Raw genomic sequence first — 17601 nt, 5'->3', positions numbered from 1 at the left:
GCCTCCCTCCCTCCCTCCCTCCCTCCCTCCTCCCCCACCCCCAGCTTCTCCTGTGTCACCGCTACTCGCTGGATCTCGCCTCTGGGTGTGGGGGGGAACCCCCAGAGACTGGACACCCTGGAGGAGGAGGGGGGACTCCCCCAAACCGTGGCCCCAGGACCACAGCTGGGCCCCACAGCGTGCCCTGAGGTCCACTCAAGGTCAGTGCTGGGCCGTGGGTGGTAGGGAGGCCCTCCTGGATTCCCATCTGTCCCCCTTCCTTACCCCCCCCCCCAAAGTGGCCTTTCCCACGTTGGGGGGTAGGTGAGGCGGGTTCGGGGCCGGGGTCCTTAGACTGGGGTCCAGGCCTGGATGATGGTGGTGGAGGGCTGGGGGGGGAGAAGTTCCGGGCAGGGTGTGTGGGGGTGCAGGGCAGCGTGGGGGGACCGGCCCCCTCCCCCAGGACTCGGGGGGACTCCACGCCAGCCACCGGAGCTAAAATTGGACGGTGGAGTGTGGAGGCAGCTGACGGCGCTGCCCGCTCCCTGCCTGCTCCGGTTTCACCAGCCCGGCGCCATTAACCTGTCCCCGGCACGGCCTCCCTGCTGATAAGGGGGTGTCGGCCCCCCCACCCCTCACCCCCTGCCTGGGGCGGGGGCAGCCAGGGGTCTCTTTGATCTGAGGCTCCCGAGACAGAGCTGTGCCCTGCACACACACACACACACACACACACACACACACACACACACACACACACACACACCTTTTTAGTCCAGTCCTAGGCCTGGGCACCGTCCTTGAACTTTTCTAGGGCTCAGGGCTGGTGCTCTGCCACTTGAGCCACAGCTCCAGTCTGGCTTTTTGGTGGATCATCGGATATAAGAGTCCCACAGGGGACTTTCTGTCCCGACTGGCTTCGAACCTCCATCCTCAGATCTCAGCCCCAAAGAAGTGCCCATCCTGGGCCTTGAACTCGGGGCCTGAGCTCTGACCTTGGGTTTTCTCAAGGCTGGGGCTCTACTATTTGAGCCACGGCACCACTTCTGGCTTTTCCTATGTATGTGGCACCGAGGAATCGAACCTGGGTCTTGGTGCATGCTAGGCAAGCCCTCTACCACTAGGCCTCGCTCCCGGGCTACTTGAGGCATTAACCCAGCCATGGCGGGGAGCGGCCCGGCTCTTAACTGCTCAGCACCGAGGACAGCAGCCAGCGCCCTGGCAGTCCCCTGGGAGCATGGCCCACCTGCCAGCACCAAGCCCTGGGTTCGATTCCTCAGTACCACATACACAGAAAAAAGCCGGAAGTGGTGCTGTGGCTCAAGTGGCAGAGTGCTAGCCTTGAGAAAAGCCAAGGACAGTGCTCAGGCCCTGAGCTCAAGCCCAGGACTGATACACATATGTGCGTGTGCACACACACACACACACACACACACACGGGCACAGGCCGGGGGACACAGGCGCCCCATCACCGCGGTGGGGTGCAGGAGCTGCAGTCCTCACCCTGGCCTCCCCCCCCCACAGCCGCCCCCGGCCATGGGCGTCACCACGCCGCTGCCCGCCGCCGAGCTGGCCATCTACTCCCTCGTGCTGAGCGGGGCTCTGGCCTACGCCAGCCAGGGCCTCCTGGAGGCGTCACGAGGTAACGCCAGACAGGGGCGGGGGGCGACGGGGACACACATACACACACACACACACAGACCAGAATCACACACACACACACACACAGACCAGGACACACACACACAGACCAGGACACACACACACAGACCAGGACACACACAGACCAGGACACACACACAGACCAGGACACACACACACACACACAGACCAGAATCACACACACACAGACCAGGACACACACACACAGACCAGGACACACACACACAGACCAGGACACACACGCACAGACCAGGACACACACACACAGACCAGGACACACACAGACCAGGACACACACACAGACCAGGACACACACACACACACACAGACCAGAATCACACACACAGACCAGGACACACACACACAGACCAGGACACACACGCACAGACCAGGACACACACGCACAGACCAGGACACACACACACGCACAGACCAGGACACACACAGACCAGGACACACACACACAGACCAGAATCACACACACACACAGACCAGGACACACACACACAGACCAGGACACACACAGACCAGGACACACACACAGACCAGGACACACACACAGACCAGGACACACACACACACACACAGACCAGAATCACACACACACAGACCAGGACACACACACAGACCAGGACACACACACACACACAGACCAGAATCACACACACACAGACCAGGACACACACACACACACACAGACCAGAATCACACACACACAGACCAGGACACACACACAGACCAGGACACACACACACACACACAGACCAGAATCACACACACACAGACCAGGACACACACACACACACACAGACCAGAATCACACACACACAGACCAGGACACACACACAGACCAGGACACACACACACACACACAGACCAGAATCACACACACACAGACCAGGACACACACACAGACCAGGACACACACACACAGACCAGGACACACACACAGACCAGGACACACACACACACACACAGACCAGAATCACACACACACAGACCAGGACACACACACACACACACAGACCAGAATCACACACACACACACGCACAGACCAGGACACACACACACAGACCAGGACACACACACACAGACCAGGACACACACACACAGACCAGGATCACACACACACACAGACCAGAATCACACACACACACACACACACACACACAGACCAGGACACACACACACAGACCAGGACACACACACACAGACCAGGATCACACACACACACACAGACCAGGACACACACACACAGACCAGGATCACACACACACACACAGACCAGGATCACACACACACAGACCAGGACACACACACACACACAGACCAGGATCACACACACACACACGCACACAGACCAGGACACACACACGCACCCACACGCACACACACAGACCAGGACACACACGCACAGACCAGGACACACACACACAGACCAGGACACACACACACGCACAGACCAGGACACACACAGACCAGGACACACACACACACACAGACCAGGACACACACACACACACAGACCAGGACACACACACACAGACCAGAATCACACACACACACAGACCAGGACACACACACACACACAGACCAGGACACACACACACAGACCAGAATCACACACACACACAGACCAGGACACACACACACACACAGACCAGGACACACACACACAGACCAGGACACACACACACACACACAGACCAGGATCACACACACACACACGCACACAGACCAGGACACACACACGCACCCACACGCACACACACAGACCAGGACACACACGCACAGACCAGGACACACACACACAGACCAGGACACACACACACACACAGACCAGGATCACACACACACACACGCACACAGACCAGGACACACACACGCACCCACACGCACACACACAGACCAGGACACACACGCACAGACCAGGACACACACACACAGACCAGGACACACACACACGCACAGACCAGGACACACACAGACCAGGACACACACACACACACAGACCAGGACACACACACACACACAGACCAGGACACACACACACAGACCAGAATCACACACACACACAGACCAGGACACACACACACACACAGACCAGGACACACACACACAGACCAGAATCACACACACACACAGACCAGGACACACACACACGCACAGACCAGGACACACACAGACCAGGACACACACACACACACAGACCAGGACACACACACACACACAGACCAGGACACACACACACAGACCAGAATCACACACACACACAGACCAGGACACACACACACACACAGACCAGGACACACACACACAGACCAGAATCACACACACACACAGACCAGGACACACACACACACACAGACCAGGACACACACACACAGACCAGAATCACACACACACACAGACCAGGACACACACACACAGACCAGGACACACACACACAGACCAGGACACACACACACACACAGACCAGGACACACACACACAGACCAGAATCACACACACACACAGACCAGGACACACACACACACACAGACCAGGACACACACACACAGACCAGAATCACACACACACACAGACCAGGACACACACACACGCACAGACCAGGACACACACAGACCAGGACACACACACACAGACCAGAATCACACACACACACAGACCAGGACACACACACACGCACAGACCAGGACACACACAGACCAGGACACACACACACAGACCAGAATCACACACACACACAGACCAGGACACACACACACGCACAGACCAGGACACACACAGACCAGGACACACACACACACACACAGACCAGGACACACACACACAGACCAGAATCACACACACACACAGACCAGGACACACACACACACACAGACCAGAATCACACACACACACAGACCAGGACACACACACACACACACAGACCAGGACACACACACACAGACCAGAATCACACACACACACAGACCAGGACACACACACACAGACCAGAATCACACACACACACAGACCAGGACACACACACACACACAGACCAGGACACACACACACAGACCAGAATCACACACACACACAGACCAGGACACACACACACAGACCAGGACACACACAGACCAGGACACACACAGACCAGGACACACACACAGACCAGGACACACACACACACACACAGACCAGGACACACACAGACCAGGACACACACACACAGACCAGGACACACACAGACCAGGACACACACACAGACCAGGACACACACACACACACACAGACCAGGATCACACACACACACACGCACACAGACCAGGACACACACACGCACCCACACGCACACACACAGACCAGGACACACACGCACCCACACGCACACACACACCCGGGAAGCCCCAGAGGTGGTGCTCAGCGGCCGCCCGGCCTGCCCGCTCCCCTCGCAGATGGGCTTCACAGGAAGACATTCCGGGCGTCGGTGCAGCCGGGCTGGGCCTACCTCGGCCGGAAGATGGTAGGTCTCCCCATCACGCGGCCCCCAGGGGTGGCCGGGGTCCCCGCCTGGGCTCCAGCGGGCTGGGCTTCCCCCCCCCCAGCTCTGCTCGTGCAGGAAATGGAGCCCCTAAAACTGCACATCTCAAACGAGGGCCAGGAGCGTGGCCTCGTGGTAGAGAGCTCGCCTAGCATGCACCAAGCCCCGGGTTCGATTCCTCAGTACCACAGACACAGAAAAGGCTGGAAGTGGCTCAAGTGGTAGAGCTCTAGCCTTGAGAAAACCCAAGGACAGTGCTCAGGCCCTGAGTTCAAGCCCAGGACTGACAAGAAAGAAAGAAAATGAAGAGCGAGGAAGAAGGGAGTGGGGAGGGCGGGAGGGAGGGAGGAACGAGGGGCAGCCAGGCAGTCCTGCCCTCCCCCTGCCCCCCCTCGCCCCCCCCCTCAGGATGTGGCTGATTTTGAGTGGGTCATGTGGTTCACGTCCTTCCGAGACGTCATCGTGTTCGCGCTGTCGGGCCACGTGCTGTTTGCTAAGCTGTGCGCCATGCTGGCACCCCAGGTGAGCCAGGCCTCCCTGGGGCATGGTGGGAAATCCACACCCCCCCACCCCGGGGGTCTCGGGCCCATCAGCTCCCGCTCCACCTGCAGCTGCGCTCCTGGATGTACGCCCTGTACGGTGTCCTGGCCGTGGCCGGTACCATGGGCCCGTGGTACCTGTTGTTACTCTTGGGCCACTGCGTGGCTCTCTACGTGGTCTCCCTTGTGGGCCAACCCTGGCTCTGCCTGAGCTTTGGGCTCGCCAGCTTGGCCTCCTTCAAGATGGATCCGCTCATCTCCTGGCAGGTATGGACTTGGGGAGGGGTGGGTTGATGGTACAAGGATAGGCCAGGCTTGAACTCAGGGCCTGGGCGCTGCCCCTGAGCTCTTTTGTTCAAGGAGCCCCAGTGCCACTTCTTGGTGGATCCTGGTGGATCATTGGAGATCAGAGTCTCACGGGCTTTCCTGCCTTGGGCTGGCTTTGAACCGCGATCCTCCAGATCTCAGCCTCCCGAGGAGCTGGTGTGAGTCACCAGTGCCTGGCCCAAGTTCCGGACTTATTTCCAGCGGTCCTTGTCACCTTTCCTCAAGCCTTTGAGGATGTCCTAGTCCATAACCCAGCCGCTGGTGGCTCACGCTTATCATCCTAACTACTCAGGAGGCTGAGATCTCAAAGATGGTGGTTCGAATCCAACCCAGGCAGATCCCAGAATGGACGATATATATCCTGTCCCCGCTCGCTTCTCTGTGGGGTCCCCTGGTGAGCCGGCGGCCCCCTGGCTCTTCCCACTTCCTGCAGAGCGGGTTTGTCCCGGGCACGTTTGAGCTTCAAGATGTCCTGTTTCACGGGGGCAGCGGCTTTACGGTACTGCGCTGTACCAGCTTCGCGCTGGAGGCCTGCGCCCGCCCAGAACACCGCTACTCCCTATCCGACCTCATCAAGTATAACTTCTACCTGCCCTTCTTCTTCTTCGGGCCCATCATGACCTTTGACCGCTTCCACGCTCAGGTGAGCCAGATCTCTCTTAGCACCCAGGCCTGGTGCTCTCCCACCCGGACCACGCCTGCAGTGTCTCCAGCTTTTGGCTGCTTTCCTTCTGTGAGACTCTTTTATCCTGTGCCCAGGCTGGCTTTGAACCACCATCCTCTGGATCTCAGTCCTCTGAGCATCCAGGCTCTTCCTTCTCAGATGGGCTGTGTGTACCCCCATCCTCAGACAGGCCCCCAGCTCCTGGACTCTTGGCTTCCCTTCCCCCCCACCCCCCACGCCCCCTTCCCAGGTAAACCAGGTGGAGCCTGTGAGGGCCGAAGGTGAGCTGTGGCGGATTCGGGCCCAGGCGGGCCTCAGCGTGGCAGCCGTGGCGGCCGTGGATGTCTTCTTCCACTTCTTCTACATCCTCACCATTCCCAGTGACCTCAAGTTTGCCAACCGCCTCCCCGACAGCGCCCTCGGTGGGTGCCCACGGAGCGGGTGGGGGTGGGCGTAACTGCACCTCCAAACCTCACAGCACCCAAGAGTCAGTGAGGTCCTGCCTTCCCCCCTCCTGCCCTCCTGCCCTCCTTCCTCCCTCCCTTCCTTCCCTCCTTCCTTCTCTCTCAGTATGTGCTGAGGCTTGAACTCAGGGCCTGGGTTGTTGTTCCTTATTGTTATAACGGGTGCTCTGCCACTTGAATCATACCTCTCATTTGCCTGCCCAGGCTGGATTCGGACTGGGATCCTCACATCTCAGCCTCTGGAGTAGCTGGGGCGGGAGGCCAGCATGATGTATTCTGAAATGCACAGGGCTTTGTCCTGGGAGGCCTGGGGCGGGGCCTGGGAGTGGGCGTGTCCGCCGCAGGGAGTTCTCAGTGGCGGTGGGTGGGGCTAGAAGGGAGGGGCGGGGCCTGGGAGTGGGCGTGTCCGCCGCAGGGAGTTCTCAGCGGCGGTGGGTGGGGCTAGAAGGGAGGGGCGGGGCCTGGGAGTGGGCGTGTCCGCCGCAGGGAGTTCTCAGTGGCGGTGGGTGGGGCTAGACGGGAGGGGCGGGGCCTGGGAGTGGGCGTGTCCGACCAGGGCAGTTCTTAATGGAGGTGGGTGGGGCTGGTGAGGGGCGTGGCCTTGGAGTGGGCGTGTCGAATGCAACCTGGCTTTCCACAGAGCATAGAGGGAGGAAAGGAAAGAGAAGGAGGGAGGGAGGGAGGAGTTGTCCACAGGCTGGGCTCAGCACCTCCTCTCGGGCTCCGCCCCGCGGGAAGCCACGCCTGACCCCAGCCCCCCCCCACTCCGCCCCGTCCCCAGCCGGCCTGGCCTACGCGAACCTGGTGTACGACTGGGTGAAGGCGGCGGTGCTGTTCGGCGTGGTGAGCACCGTGGCCCGCCTGGACCACCTGGACCCCCCCCAGCCTCCGAAGTGCATCACGGCGCTCTACGTCTTCGGGGAGACGTGAGTGCACACCCACAGGAGGGGGCAGGGCGGCGCCCTGGGGTCCCCCCACACCCCCAACCCCGTCTCCCCCCTGTCTCCCCCACAGGCACTTCGACCGCGGCATCAACGATTGGCTTTGCAAGTGAGTGGCTCAGGATCACGGCGGGCAGAGGAGCTGCCAGTCACACCGTGAGGGGCTTACCCCCGCCCCACCCCCCTTCCACCTTCTCCCTCCCCCCCAGATACGTGTACGACCACCTCGGGGGCGATCACACCTCGGTGATCCCAGAGCTGGTGGCCTCCGTGGCCACATTCGCTGTCACCACGCTGTGGCTTGGCCCCTGCGACATTGTCTACCTCTGGTCTTTCCTTAACTGCTTTGGCCTCAACTTTGAACTCTGGGTACAGAAGCTGGCAGAGTGCGGGCCTCTGGCCCACGCTGAGGTGAGCCAGGTCTGGGGTTTGAGGGGGGCAGGCTAGGATGAACTGGAAGATATGACATGGGGGTGACACTATTGCTTTCTAGAATTATTATCCAGCTGCCGTGGTCCACAGTTGAGAACTTTCTCCTCCTGTCAAAGTAATCGAAGTCTAGCCAGGCATACCAGCTACTCAGGGGTCTGAGATCTGAGGATCAGGGTTCAAAACCAGCCTGGGCAGGGAAATCCTCATGAGACTCTGATCTCCCATAAACCACTCCAAAACCAAAAGTGGGCCTGTGGCTCAAGTGGTAGAGCTCTGGCCTTGAGCACAAAGAGGCTCAGGGAGAGCGCCCAGGCTTTGAGTTCAAGTCCCACAACTGACAAAAAGCAAGAGGGGGGGAAAATAAAACAACCCAGCCTCTTTCTACTTCCATGGATCAAGCTCAATACATCTAGGCCTGGCTGTGTTGCTCAAGTCTTTCACCTCTCCCTGGGCCTCAGTTTCCCCATGTTTAGCAGTGAGGAAGGACCTTAGTGGTTCTCTAGGCCCCAGGCTATTGGCTCAGCACACTCTCTTTCTCTTTTTCTCCTTTGGGCAATATTTTCCTTGACCAAGTAGGCCCGTCTGTCGGAGCAGATGTCTCGAAGGGTTCGAGGCTTCTGTGGAGCTGTGAACTTTTGGGCAATCATCATGTACAATCTGGTGAGCCTAAACAGTCTGGAGTTCACAGAGCTGGTTGCTCAACGCCTGTTACTTACAGGTAAGAAAAACTGTGCCTGTATATATATATATATATATTTTTTTTTTTTTTGCCAGTCCCAGGGCTTGAACCCAGGACCTGGGCAGTGTCCTTGGACCTTTTTGCTTAAGACCACTTGAGCTACAGAGCCTCTTTTTGGTTTTCTGGTGGTTCCTTGGAGATAAGAGTCTGGTGGACTTTTCCTGCCTGGGCTGGCTTTGAACCTGGATCCTCAGATCTCAGCTCTTAAGTAGCTAGGATGGCAGGCGGGAGCCACCAGTGTCCAGAAGGAAGGGCTTTCATGGCTGGGTGGGTGAAGATCCAGAAGCAGGAAGAAAGAAATCCTCAAGTATAGAGACATCCAGACATCAGCGGCTCCTGTCCCCAACAGGATTTCCTCAGACCACATTGGCCATCTTGTTTGTCACCTACTGTGGCGTCCAGCTGGTGAAGGAGCGAGAGCGAGCCCTGGCCCTGGCTGAGACGCAGAGGCGGGACAGGGAGAAAGCCGAGTAGAGGACTCGGTGATTGATTCCGTTCAGCCGTTTCTGGGCTCTAGGCCCAGACTCAGACACAAGAGGCTTAAGTGACAGAATAAAAAAATTTAAAAAAAGAAAAAAGGGCTTTTCTACCAACCATTGCCCCCCAGCATGGCCTCAAGATTTGGGTCCCCCCAACCCCCCAATAGGAGCCTAGAGGAGATGGCACGCAAAGCCAGACGCTACCCACTTTCTAATTTAATGACACAATTACTGAAGGCCCTAACCACCCAGCCACTTACGAACGGCCACTTCACCCTCTGGACTTCAGATTCTGAGTTCGTTTTGTTGTTGTTGCATTTATTGATTGATTCATTCATTCATTTTTTTTTGTTTGGACCTGGAGTTTGAACTCAAGGCCTGGGCGCTGTCCCCTGAACTTTTACCACTCAAGGCTGGCATTCTACCACTCTGAGCCAAGTTTTCTGGTGGCTCGTGGCAGTGAGACTCAATGGACTTTCCTACCCCAGCTGGCTTTGAACCACAATACTCTGGATTTCAGGCTCTTGAGGAGCTGGGGTGACAGGTGTTGAAGCCCCATGGCCCAGCAAGAGCCTTTTTTGTGGTTGGCAGCCACATTCCTCTACTCGATCGAATCAGGTTCTCAGGCCACAGAAGAAGATCTGTAGTGAGTTCCTGGCTCCCCCCACCCCCGCGGTCCTTCGTGGAGGGCCCCACGGCTATGTGGGAACCTTGCAAGCGACAGTCACATCTTGGTGAGACGGAGGACGTTGAGCCTCACAGGCAGAAAGGTGGCGCCAGCCGCGTAGGCAATTTCCCGCAAGATTCCCTCCCACTTCTTCTCCTCCTCATTGTACCTGGGATGGGGGGGTGTGGGGGGAGACAGAGATATCAGTGAGCTGAGGAGCTGGCTTCACTGGGAAGGTTTAGCCGTGGGGTCTGGGCTTGCCTGGTTTCTAGAAGTTTACCCCATCTCAGATCCCATCTTTGGAATAGAATTACTCTTTCGTGTGTGTGTGTGTGTGTGTGTGTGTGTGTGTGTGTGTGTGTGTGTGCGCTGCTTTTAGGACTCGAACTCAGGACCTGCATGCTGTCTCTGAGCTTCTTCTTCTCCTTATAATTATTATTTTGCCAGTCCTGGGGCTTGAACTCAGGGCCTGGGCACTGTCCTTGGACTTTCTCAAGGCTGGAACTCTACCACTTGAACCACAGCACCACTTTTGTCTTTTTTCTATGTATGTGGTCCTGAGGAATCTCGAACCCAGGTCTTCCTGTCTGCTAGGCAAACACTCCCAGCTCCTCTGAGATTTGTTTTTTTTTTTCCTCCTTCTTCTTGTTCAAGGCTAGCGCTCTACCACTTGAGCCATATCTCCACTTGTGGTTTTTGGGGGTGGTTTCAGTGGAGATAATGGGTCTCACGGACTTTCCTGCCATGAGCAGCCGGTACCCGGATGGATAGATCTACTCTCAGAAAATTCCCATCCTCTCAGAAAGGGGTCCTCTCTCTCCCCAAGAAAGCCCACCTCCCCCCCCCCATTCTGGGAAGAGCTATTCCTTGGAGGAAAGGCCTGGTTAAGGGTTCCCCATTCTTCAAGCTAGCTCACGCCTGTCATTCCAGCTTCTCAGGAGGCTGAGATCTGAGGCTCGTGAGTTCAAAGCCAGTCCCGACAGGAAAGTTTGTGAGATTCCTTCTCTCTAATGAACCATCAGAAAACCAAAAGTGGAGCAGTGGTTCAATCTGGTACTCAGAAGTTGGGGTTCCCACCCACTGATTCTCCACACCAAGTCCTCTCCCCCCACCCCAGAAGGCGAGAGGACACGGAGAAGGCCAGGTCTCACACGTCGGTGGCCCTCGGCTTGCACACTCAGACAGTGAACGAGAAGCCGGGACTAAGTGAGGTGTTTGTGGTCTCTTCCCTTAGCACTCCTGGAAAGCAGGGGCACCTTTACCAGCCTTGCTCAGGAGGCCCCCCCCACCCCACCCCCCCCAGTCACCTCCAGATGTCAGTGAGTTCCGTGGGGACCTGCTCCCCAGACTCGGTCTCCAGGGTGGCGAAGCCACCGATGGCATAGAGGGTCCCTGCCAGGCTGACCAGGCTCAGCGAGCTGCGCTCTTGGGGAAAGGCCTCGAGGAGGGACCACCTGGGAGGAGGAAGAGGAAGCAGGAGCCTCAGAGGCCATCCCTGCCCGCCAGCACCCAGAAACTCAGCTGCACCCCATCTGAAGTCTCAATGCCAGGTCTGCGTTCCTGGTGCCACCTCCTTTTGGCTGATTTTATCATTATGAATTTTCACCAGTCCCGGGGCTTGAACTCAGGGCCTGGGTGCCGTCCCTGAGCTTCTTTGGCTCAAGGCTGGCGCTCCACACCACTCGAGCCACAGCTCCACTTCCACTTTTTGCAAGTCCTGTGACTCTTGCCGCCCGAGGGTAGACAGGAGGAAGGACTGCCGGGGAGGGGGGGGGCAGGGGCGGAGCTACTCACTTGTTGTCTGCGATGCTGTACACCTCGGCCGAGCTGGTCAGCCCCGTGTCGGTGACCCCGGCCGCCACAAAGATGCGGCCGTCGTGGACGGTGGCCCCGAAGAGCGAGCGCGGGGTGCGCATGGGCGCCAGCTCCTTCCACTCGAATTTCTTGGGGTCGTAGACGCACACCTTGTTGAGACACTTCCTGGGACGCAGGACGAGGGGGAGGGGAGGCAGCTGGGGGAGGGGACCCCTGGCCCCCCTCCCCGCCCTGACCGGCCACCTCCACCCCCCCGCTCGCCGTCCGGGCCGGAGCCTCACCTGTCGCCGCCCTTGCCGCCCAGGACGTAGACCAGGTCCAGGTAGGACAGCACCGCGTGGCCGTACACGGGGTAGGGCAGCGGGTCCGACTCGCCCCACTTGAACGACCTGAACGGAGCGAGGGCACTGGCTCAGGGGGGGCCCCACCCAGGCCTCTGACGGCCACCCCTCCACCCAGCTCCCACTCGGGGTGCGCCCAGCCCCTCGCAGCCCCCCACGCCCTGGGTTCTCCCTGGCCTGCTGGCACACAGCGATCCCTGACCCTCGGCAGGCCCCGCCCAGCGGCAGCCCCGCCTCCCAGGAGGCCACGCCCCTACACGCTCTTATAGGCTCCGCCCTCAGGACCGCCCCCATCTCCGACCCGCATTCCAGACTCCGCCCCATATGAACAGACCACGCCCCGTGCCACGCCCCTTGGCATGCCACGCCCCTTGTCAGAGGCCTCACCAGGCCAGGCTCCTCCCCCATGACTGACAACCTCCCCAAGGCTGTCCCGCCCCCACTACATGACCACGCCCCAACCAGGCCCCACCCCAAGCAGTATTCACGCCTTTCCTGGCCTCGATCATGACCTAGTCCATTCTATTCCAGTCCTCGCCCAGCCCAACCAGGCCCCACCCCTAAGCCAGGCCACGCCCCATTCCAAGACACGCCCCCACACCATGCAAGTTTTACCGCCCCATCCGTTTCTCGGGTTCTGACCCCGCCCACAAGCAGGCCACGCCCCTTCAGACCACCTCCAGTCCTGGCCCGGCCCCCCCCGCGGGCCCCGCCCCCTTCCGGCAGGCCCCGCCCCGTGCGGCAGGCCCCACCCCTCCCGGGCCCCGCCCCCGGCCCGGCAGGCCCCGCCCCGTCCGGCAGGCCCCGCCCCGTCCGGCAGGCCCCGCCCCCGTCCGGCAGGCCCCGCCCCGGGCCCGCCCCCTCCCGGGCCCCGCCCCTCCCGGGCCCCGCCCCCGGCCCGGCCCGCACTCACAGCCGGTCGTAGCACAGGACCGAGTCCAGGCAGCCCTCGCCCTCCTGGAGCTCGCGGCCGCCCACCACGAAGATGGAGTTGAGGGCCTCGCCCAGCCCGAAGAGGCAGCGCGGCGACGGCAGCGGCGGCATCCCCAGCCACTCCGAGTCCAGGTGGTCGAACTGCGGCCCGAAGCCCCGTCAGCGGTCTGTGCGCCCCCAGATCCGGCCCCACCCAGCCCCTAGCTGGGAAACTGAGGCACCCTCAGAGATCACCGGGGCCAGTGCCCCCTCCCTGCTGTCCACCCCACCTCAAGGCCCTCCTCCAGCAGGAGGGGAAACTGAGGCACCCTCAGAGATCCCCAGGGCCAGTGCCCCCCCTCACTGCTGTCCACCCCATCCCAAGGCCCTCCTCCAGCACCAGGGGAAACTGAGGCACCCTCAGAGATCCCCAGGACCAGTGCCCCCCCTCACTGCTGTCCACCCCATCCCAAGGCCCTCCTCCAGCACCAGGGGAAGCTAAGGCACCCTCAGAGATCCCCAGGACCAGTGCCCCCCCTCACTGCTGTCCACCCCATCCCAAGGCCCTCCTCCAGCACCAGGGGAAGCTAAGGCACCCTCAGAGATCCCCAGGGCCAGTGCCCCCTCCCTGCTGTCCACCCCACCTCAAGGCCCTCCTCCAGCAGGAGGGGAACCTGAGGCACCCTCAGAGATCCCCAGGACCAGTGCCCCCCCTCACTGCTGTCCACCCCATCCCAAGGCCCTCCTCCAGCACCAGGGGAAACTGAGGCACCCTCAGAGATCCCCAGGACCAGTGCCCCCCCTCACTGCTGTCCACCCCATCCCAAGGCCCTCCTCCAGCACCAGGGGAAACTGAGGCACCCTCAGAGATCCCCAGGACCAGTGCCCCCCCTCACTGCTGTCCACCCCATCCCAAGGCCCTCCTCCAGCACCAGGGGAAACTGAGGCACCCTCAGAGATCCCCAGGACCAGTGCCCCCCCTCACTGCTGTCCACCCCATCCCAAGGCCCTCCTCCAGCACCAGGGGAAACTGAGGCACCCTCAGAGATCCCCAGGACCAGTGCTCCCCCTCACTGCTGTCCACCCCACCCCACCAGCCCAGAAACTTCCCCGATGGCCCTTAAAGTCCACCCTACAGCCGGGCACCGGGGCCTCAGGCCTGGTATCCGGGCTGCTCAGGAGGCTGAGATCTGGAGGCTCGTGGTTCCCAGCCAGCCTGGGGGCCAGGAGAGGCTGGGAGACTCTGAGCCACCCAGAAAACCTGTAGCGGAGCCGTGGCTCAAGTGGTCAAGCGCCAGCCTGGAGCCAAAGAAGCTCAGGGACCATGCCCAGGCCCTGAGATCAAACCCCAGGATTGCCTAATAATAATAATAACAATAATAATAGTAGTAATAGCTCAGGAATAGTGTCCAGGCGCGCGCGTGCGCACACACACACACGTCAACCTGGCCTACACCATTCCACTCTCCTGATCCTTCCAGAGCCTCAGTTTCCTCCTCTGTCTCCTAAAATGAATCCCAGTCCATTCCCTTCCTCCCACACCACCCAGATACCCCATCATTAACTCATTCCTCCCCCCCACCCCTCCCCCACCCCTCCCCCTCCCCCTCCCCAAAAGAACCTGCAGGAAGTAGGCGCTCATGGGATGCTCTTTGTCCTCTTCATTGAGGAACAGGCCCCCGGCCACGAACACCTGATTCTCCTTGGTGACGAGGCTGACGTGATTTTTGGGGACCTGGGTGGAGAGGGTGGCGCAGTAACACTCGTTGGCCGCGGGGTCGTAGGCCACGGTCCCCACTTCGCTGACCATGAAGATGAGATCCTGCAGGAACATGCCAAAGCGCAGGGTGTCGTTGAGGATGCCCGGCAGGAGCCGCTCGTCCTCCTCTCCATCTTCGTCTTCTTCGGCTTCTCCATCTCCTTCATCTCCTTCCCCGGCTTTGCTTTTCCCCAGGCCTTTGGCCTCCACGGCCGCCACCTTCGCCTTCCTGGTCTTCTTCTTCTTGCGCAGGGTGGTGATCCGTCCCTCGTGGGCATCTTTCACCATCTGAATCTTCCTCAGCAGCTCAGGCTGGCCCTTCACCAGTGGGTGACGCTCCACTCGACTCTCCAGAAACTCCCGTGGCAGCAGACGGCAACGTAAGCTCTCAAACACCGTGGGTAAAGCTGCCTGATGCTGGGCTCGAACCTCTGGATCTCCTCCAGCCTCGGCCCAACGCATCACGGCTTCGAAGACCACCTCTTCCTTCTCCACGTTGAGTCCATCGCTGGAGATGATGGTGATGAGTTCATCAGGGGACAGACTCAGAAAGTCCGTGTCACGGGCCACCAAGGTAAAACAGGAACAGATGAAATCCCGGGCGGCCACAGCCAGCCTGGCACAGTCGAGGAGGAGGCCCAGGCGGAAGACAGCGAGACAGTTGGCCAGACACAGGCGTTTGTGCAGGAAGGAGATGCAGATGGTGAAGATGGAGGGGATTTGGAAGCGGTGGGCTGCGGAGAACAGATCTTGCACGCTGGCCTCGTCCAGGGAGATCTCCGACGTGTACAGGTAGTGCAACACCTGAGCCACCACGTCGGGGGACACAGAGTCCAGACACAGCTCGGCTGGCTGCTTCGCACCTTCTGGTTGGGACAGGAAGTGAGCCCGGAAGTAAGGGCTACAGGCAGCCAATACCAACCGGTGGCAAGGAAACTCCCGGGTGTCCACTTTGACCACGCAGTCCACGAATTTGCCGTGGTCCAGCATGTCTTTCAGTCCATCCTGTAGCAGGGTCTGCTGGTACAGGCGCTGCTCTTCTGCCTGCTCCAAAGCCATGATAGACGCCCCTAAAACCGGTCCCCTCTCTGTCTGTCTGTCTGTCTGTCTGTCTGTCTCTCTCTCTGTGTCTCTGGAGGAGGCCGAGCAGCTGCTGGAGGCAGGGTTTTATATAGAGACGCCTTTGGCCAGGCTCCTGTAAGCTGATCTGTCCATCTGGCCTTCTGTGAGTGACACCTCGTGGGGTGCAGGGAGGGGCAGCCCGGCCCCCCCCCCCACAGCCTTGACCCAGTTCTGGGGGTGTCTGGGAGGGGTCTCCCCTCCCTTTTTGTTTTGTTTTGGCCAGGCCTGGTGCTGGAACTCCACCCCTCAAAGCAATCTTGTGCTCCAGGCTGGTGCTCTACCATTTGAACCACGGCACCATGTCTGGTTTTCTGGTGTTTTCCTGGGACAGGAGGAGGCTCAGGGACTTTGTTGCCCCTTCCCCCCCAGGCTGGCCTCGAACCATGATCCTCCAGGCCTCAACCTCCTGGGTGGCTGAGATGATGCTGGGGGGGGGGGGGACAGAGAACGACTGAGCTCTGCTTCCTCTCTGTTTTATTTTTAATCTTTGTTTTCTGGCCCTGGGTCTGGGAGTGTGGCTTAGTGGTAGAGTGCTTGCCTAGCATGCACAAAGCCCTGGGTTCGATTCCTCAGTACACCACATACACAGAGAAAAAAAAAACCGGAAGTGGTGTGGTGGCTCAAGCGCTTGGGTCCTGAGTTCAAGTCCCAGGATTGGTGAAGAAAACCAAACGAGCTTACTATGCCAGGAGCTGAGCCGGTGATGGACAATTAATCCAGGCTGTTCTTGCAGGGCGTCTTTGTGAGGCTCCCGGCTGTGCCAAGGCCCACAGCTGCGGGTTAAATTTAGCCCCTGGGACGCACAGGGGTGGAAGCTATCGTGGGGTTCCTCTGACTCATTTGTCTCAGCTGTTTCTAGCCAGGGGTGGGGCGGGGGGAGGGAGGGGATAGGAGAGAAGGGTCTCAGGCTAGCCCATCCACTGAGTCACCTTTCCTCTTTTGGGGGGATCCCCTCATCAGGTCATACCCTTGTCCTCCTGGGAAGGGCAGCTGGTCACACCCTGTCCACTCCACCCACAGGTTCTAGAAGGTTCTGTGGAAAACACAAGGAGATGTCAGCACGCCCGTCATTCTAGCTACTCAGGAGGGCTGAGATCGGAGGATGGAAGTTCAAAGCCAGCCCCGGGGCAGGTGAGTGTGTGAGACCCTGATCTCCAGTGAACCATCGAAAACCCAGACGTGGCACTGTGGTTCAAGTGGTAGAGCACCAAGCCTTGAGCTGGAGAGCTCAGGGA

At 59.6% G+C, this 17601-nt stretch overlaps 2 protein-coding genes across 2 annotated transcripts; one reads left to right on the top strand and one right to left on the bottom strand.

Moving 5' to 3' along the window:
* The first annotated feature begins 28 nt into the window (after positions 1–28).
* Positions 29–10282, top strand: Hhatl (hedgehog acyltransferase like). The gene is made up of 12 exons (XM_090323100.1): positions 29–200; positions 1501–1618; positions 5080–5147; positions 5574–5687; positions 5777–5971; positions 6465–6674; positions 6946–7117; positions 7941–8085; positions 8174–8209; positions 8310–8511; positions 9109–9250; positions 9621–10282. Exons 2-12 carry the CDS (start codon positions 1513–1515, stop codon positions 9743–9745), a joined length of 1515 nt encoding a protein of 504 aa, XP_090179226.1. The 5' UTR covers positions 29–200; positions 1501–1512; the 3' UTR covers positions 9746–10282.
* Positions 10283–10474: 192 nt separating this feature from the next.
* Positions 10475–16303, bottom strand: Klhl40 (kelch like family member 40). The gene is made up of 6 exons (XM_090323193.1): positions 15107–16303; positions 13487–13647; positions 12514–12621; positions 12212–12397; positions 11725–11871; positions 10475–10586 (listed from the first exon to the last, which is right to left on the bottom strand). The coding sequence occupies exons 1-6, from the start codon at positions 16301–16303 to the stop codon at positions 10475–10477; spliced, it is 1911 nt and encodes a 636-aa protein (XP_090179319.1).
* Between the last annotated feature and the right edge of the window lie 1298 nt (positions 16304–17601).

The sequence above is a fragment of the Megascapheus bottae genome, chromosome 32, assembly GCF_031878675.1.
Source record: "Megascapheus bottae isolate mThoBot1 chromosome 32, mThoBot2.hap1, whole genome shotgun sequence".
Lineage (NCBI taxonomy): Eukaryota > Metazoa > Chordata > Mammalia > Rodentia > Geomyidae > Megascapheus > Megascapheus bottae.
This window is presented reverse-complemented; position numbering and strand designations above follow the sequence as displayed.

Bases quoted from the DNA above. Each gene is read 5' to 3' on its own strand.
- Klhl40 (XM_090323193.1), bottom strand. From the start codon at position 16,303: ATGGCTTTGGAGCAGGCAGAAGAGCAGCGCCTGTACCAGCAGACCCTG. The intron at 13,648-15,106 runs GTTCTTTTGGGG...TTCGGGCCGCAG, and splicing joins TGAGCGCCTACTTCCTGCAG to TTCGACCACCTGGACTCGGA. The intron at 11,872-12,211 runs GTGAGTAGCTCC...TCCTCCTCCCAG, and splicing joins TACAGCATCGCAGACAACAA to GTGGTCCCTCCTCGAGGCCT.
- Hhatl (XM_090323100.1), top strand. From the start codon at position 1,513: ATGGGCGTCACCACGCCGCTGCCCGCCGCCGAGCTGGCCATCTACTCC. The intron at 5,972-6,464 runs GTATGGACTTGG...CACTTCCTGCAG, and splicing joins ATCCGCTCATCTCCTGGCAG to AGCGGGTTTGTCCCGGGCAC. The intron at 9,251-9,620 runs GTAAGAAAAACT...TGTCCCCAACAG, and splicing joins TCAACGCCTGTTACTTACAG to GATTTCCTCAGACCACATTG.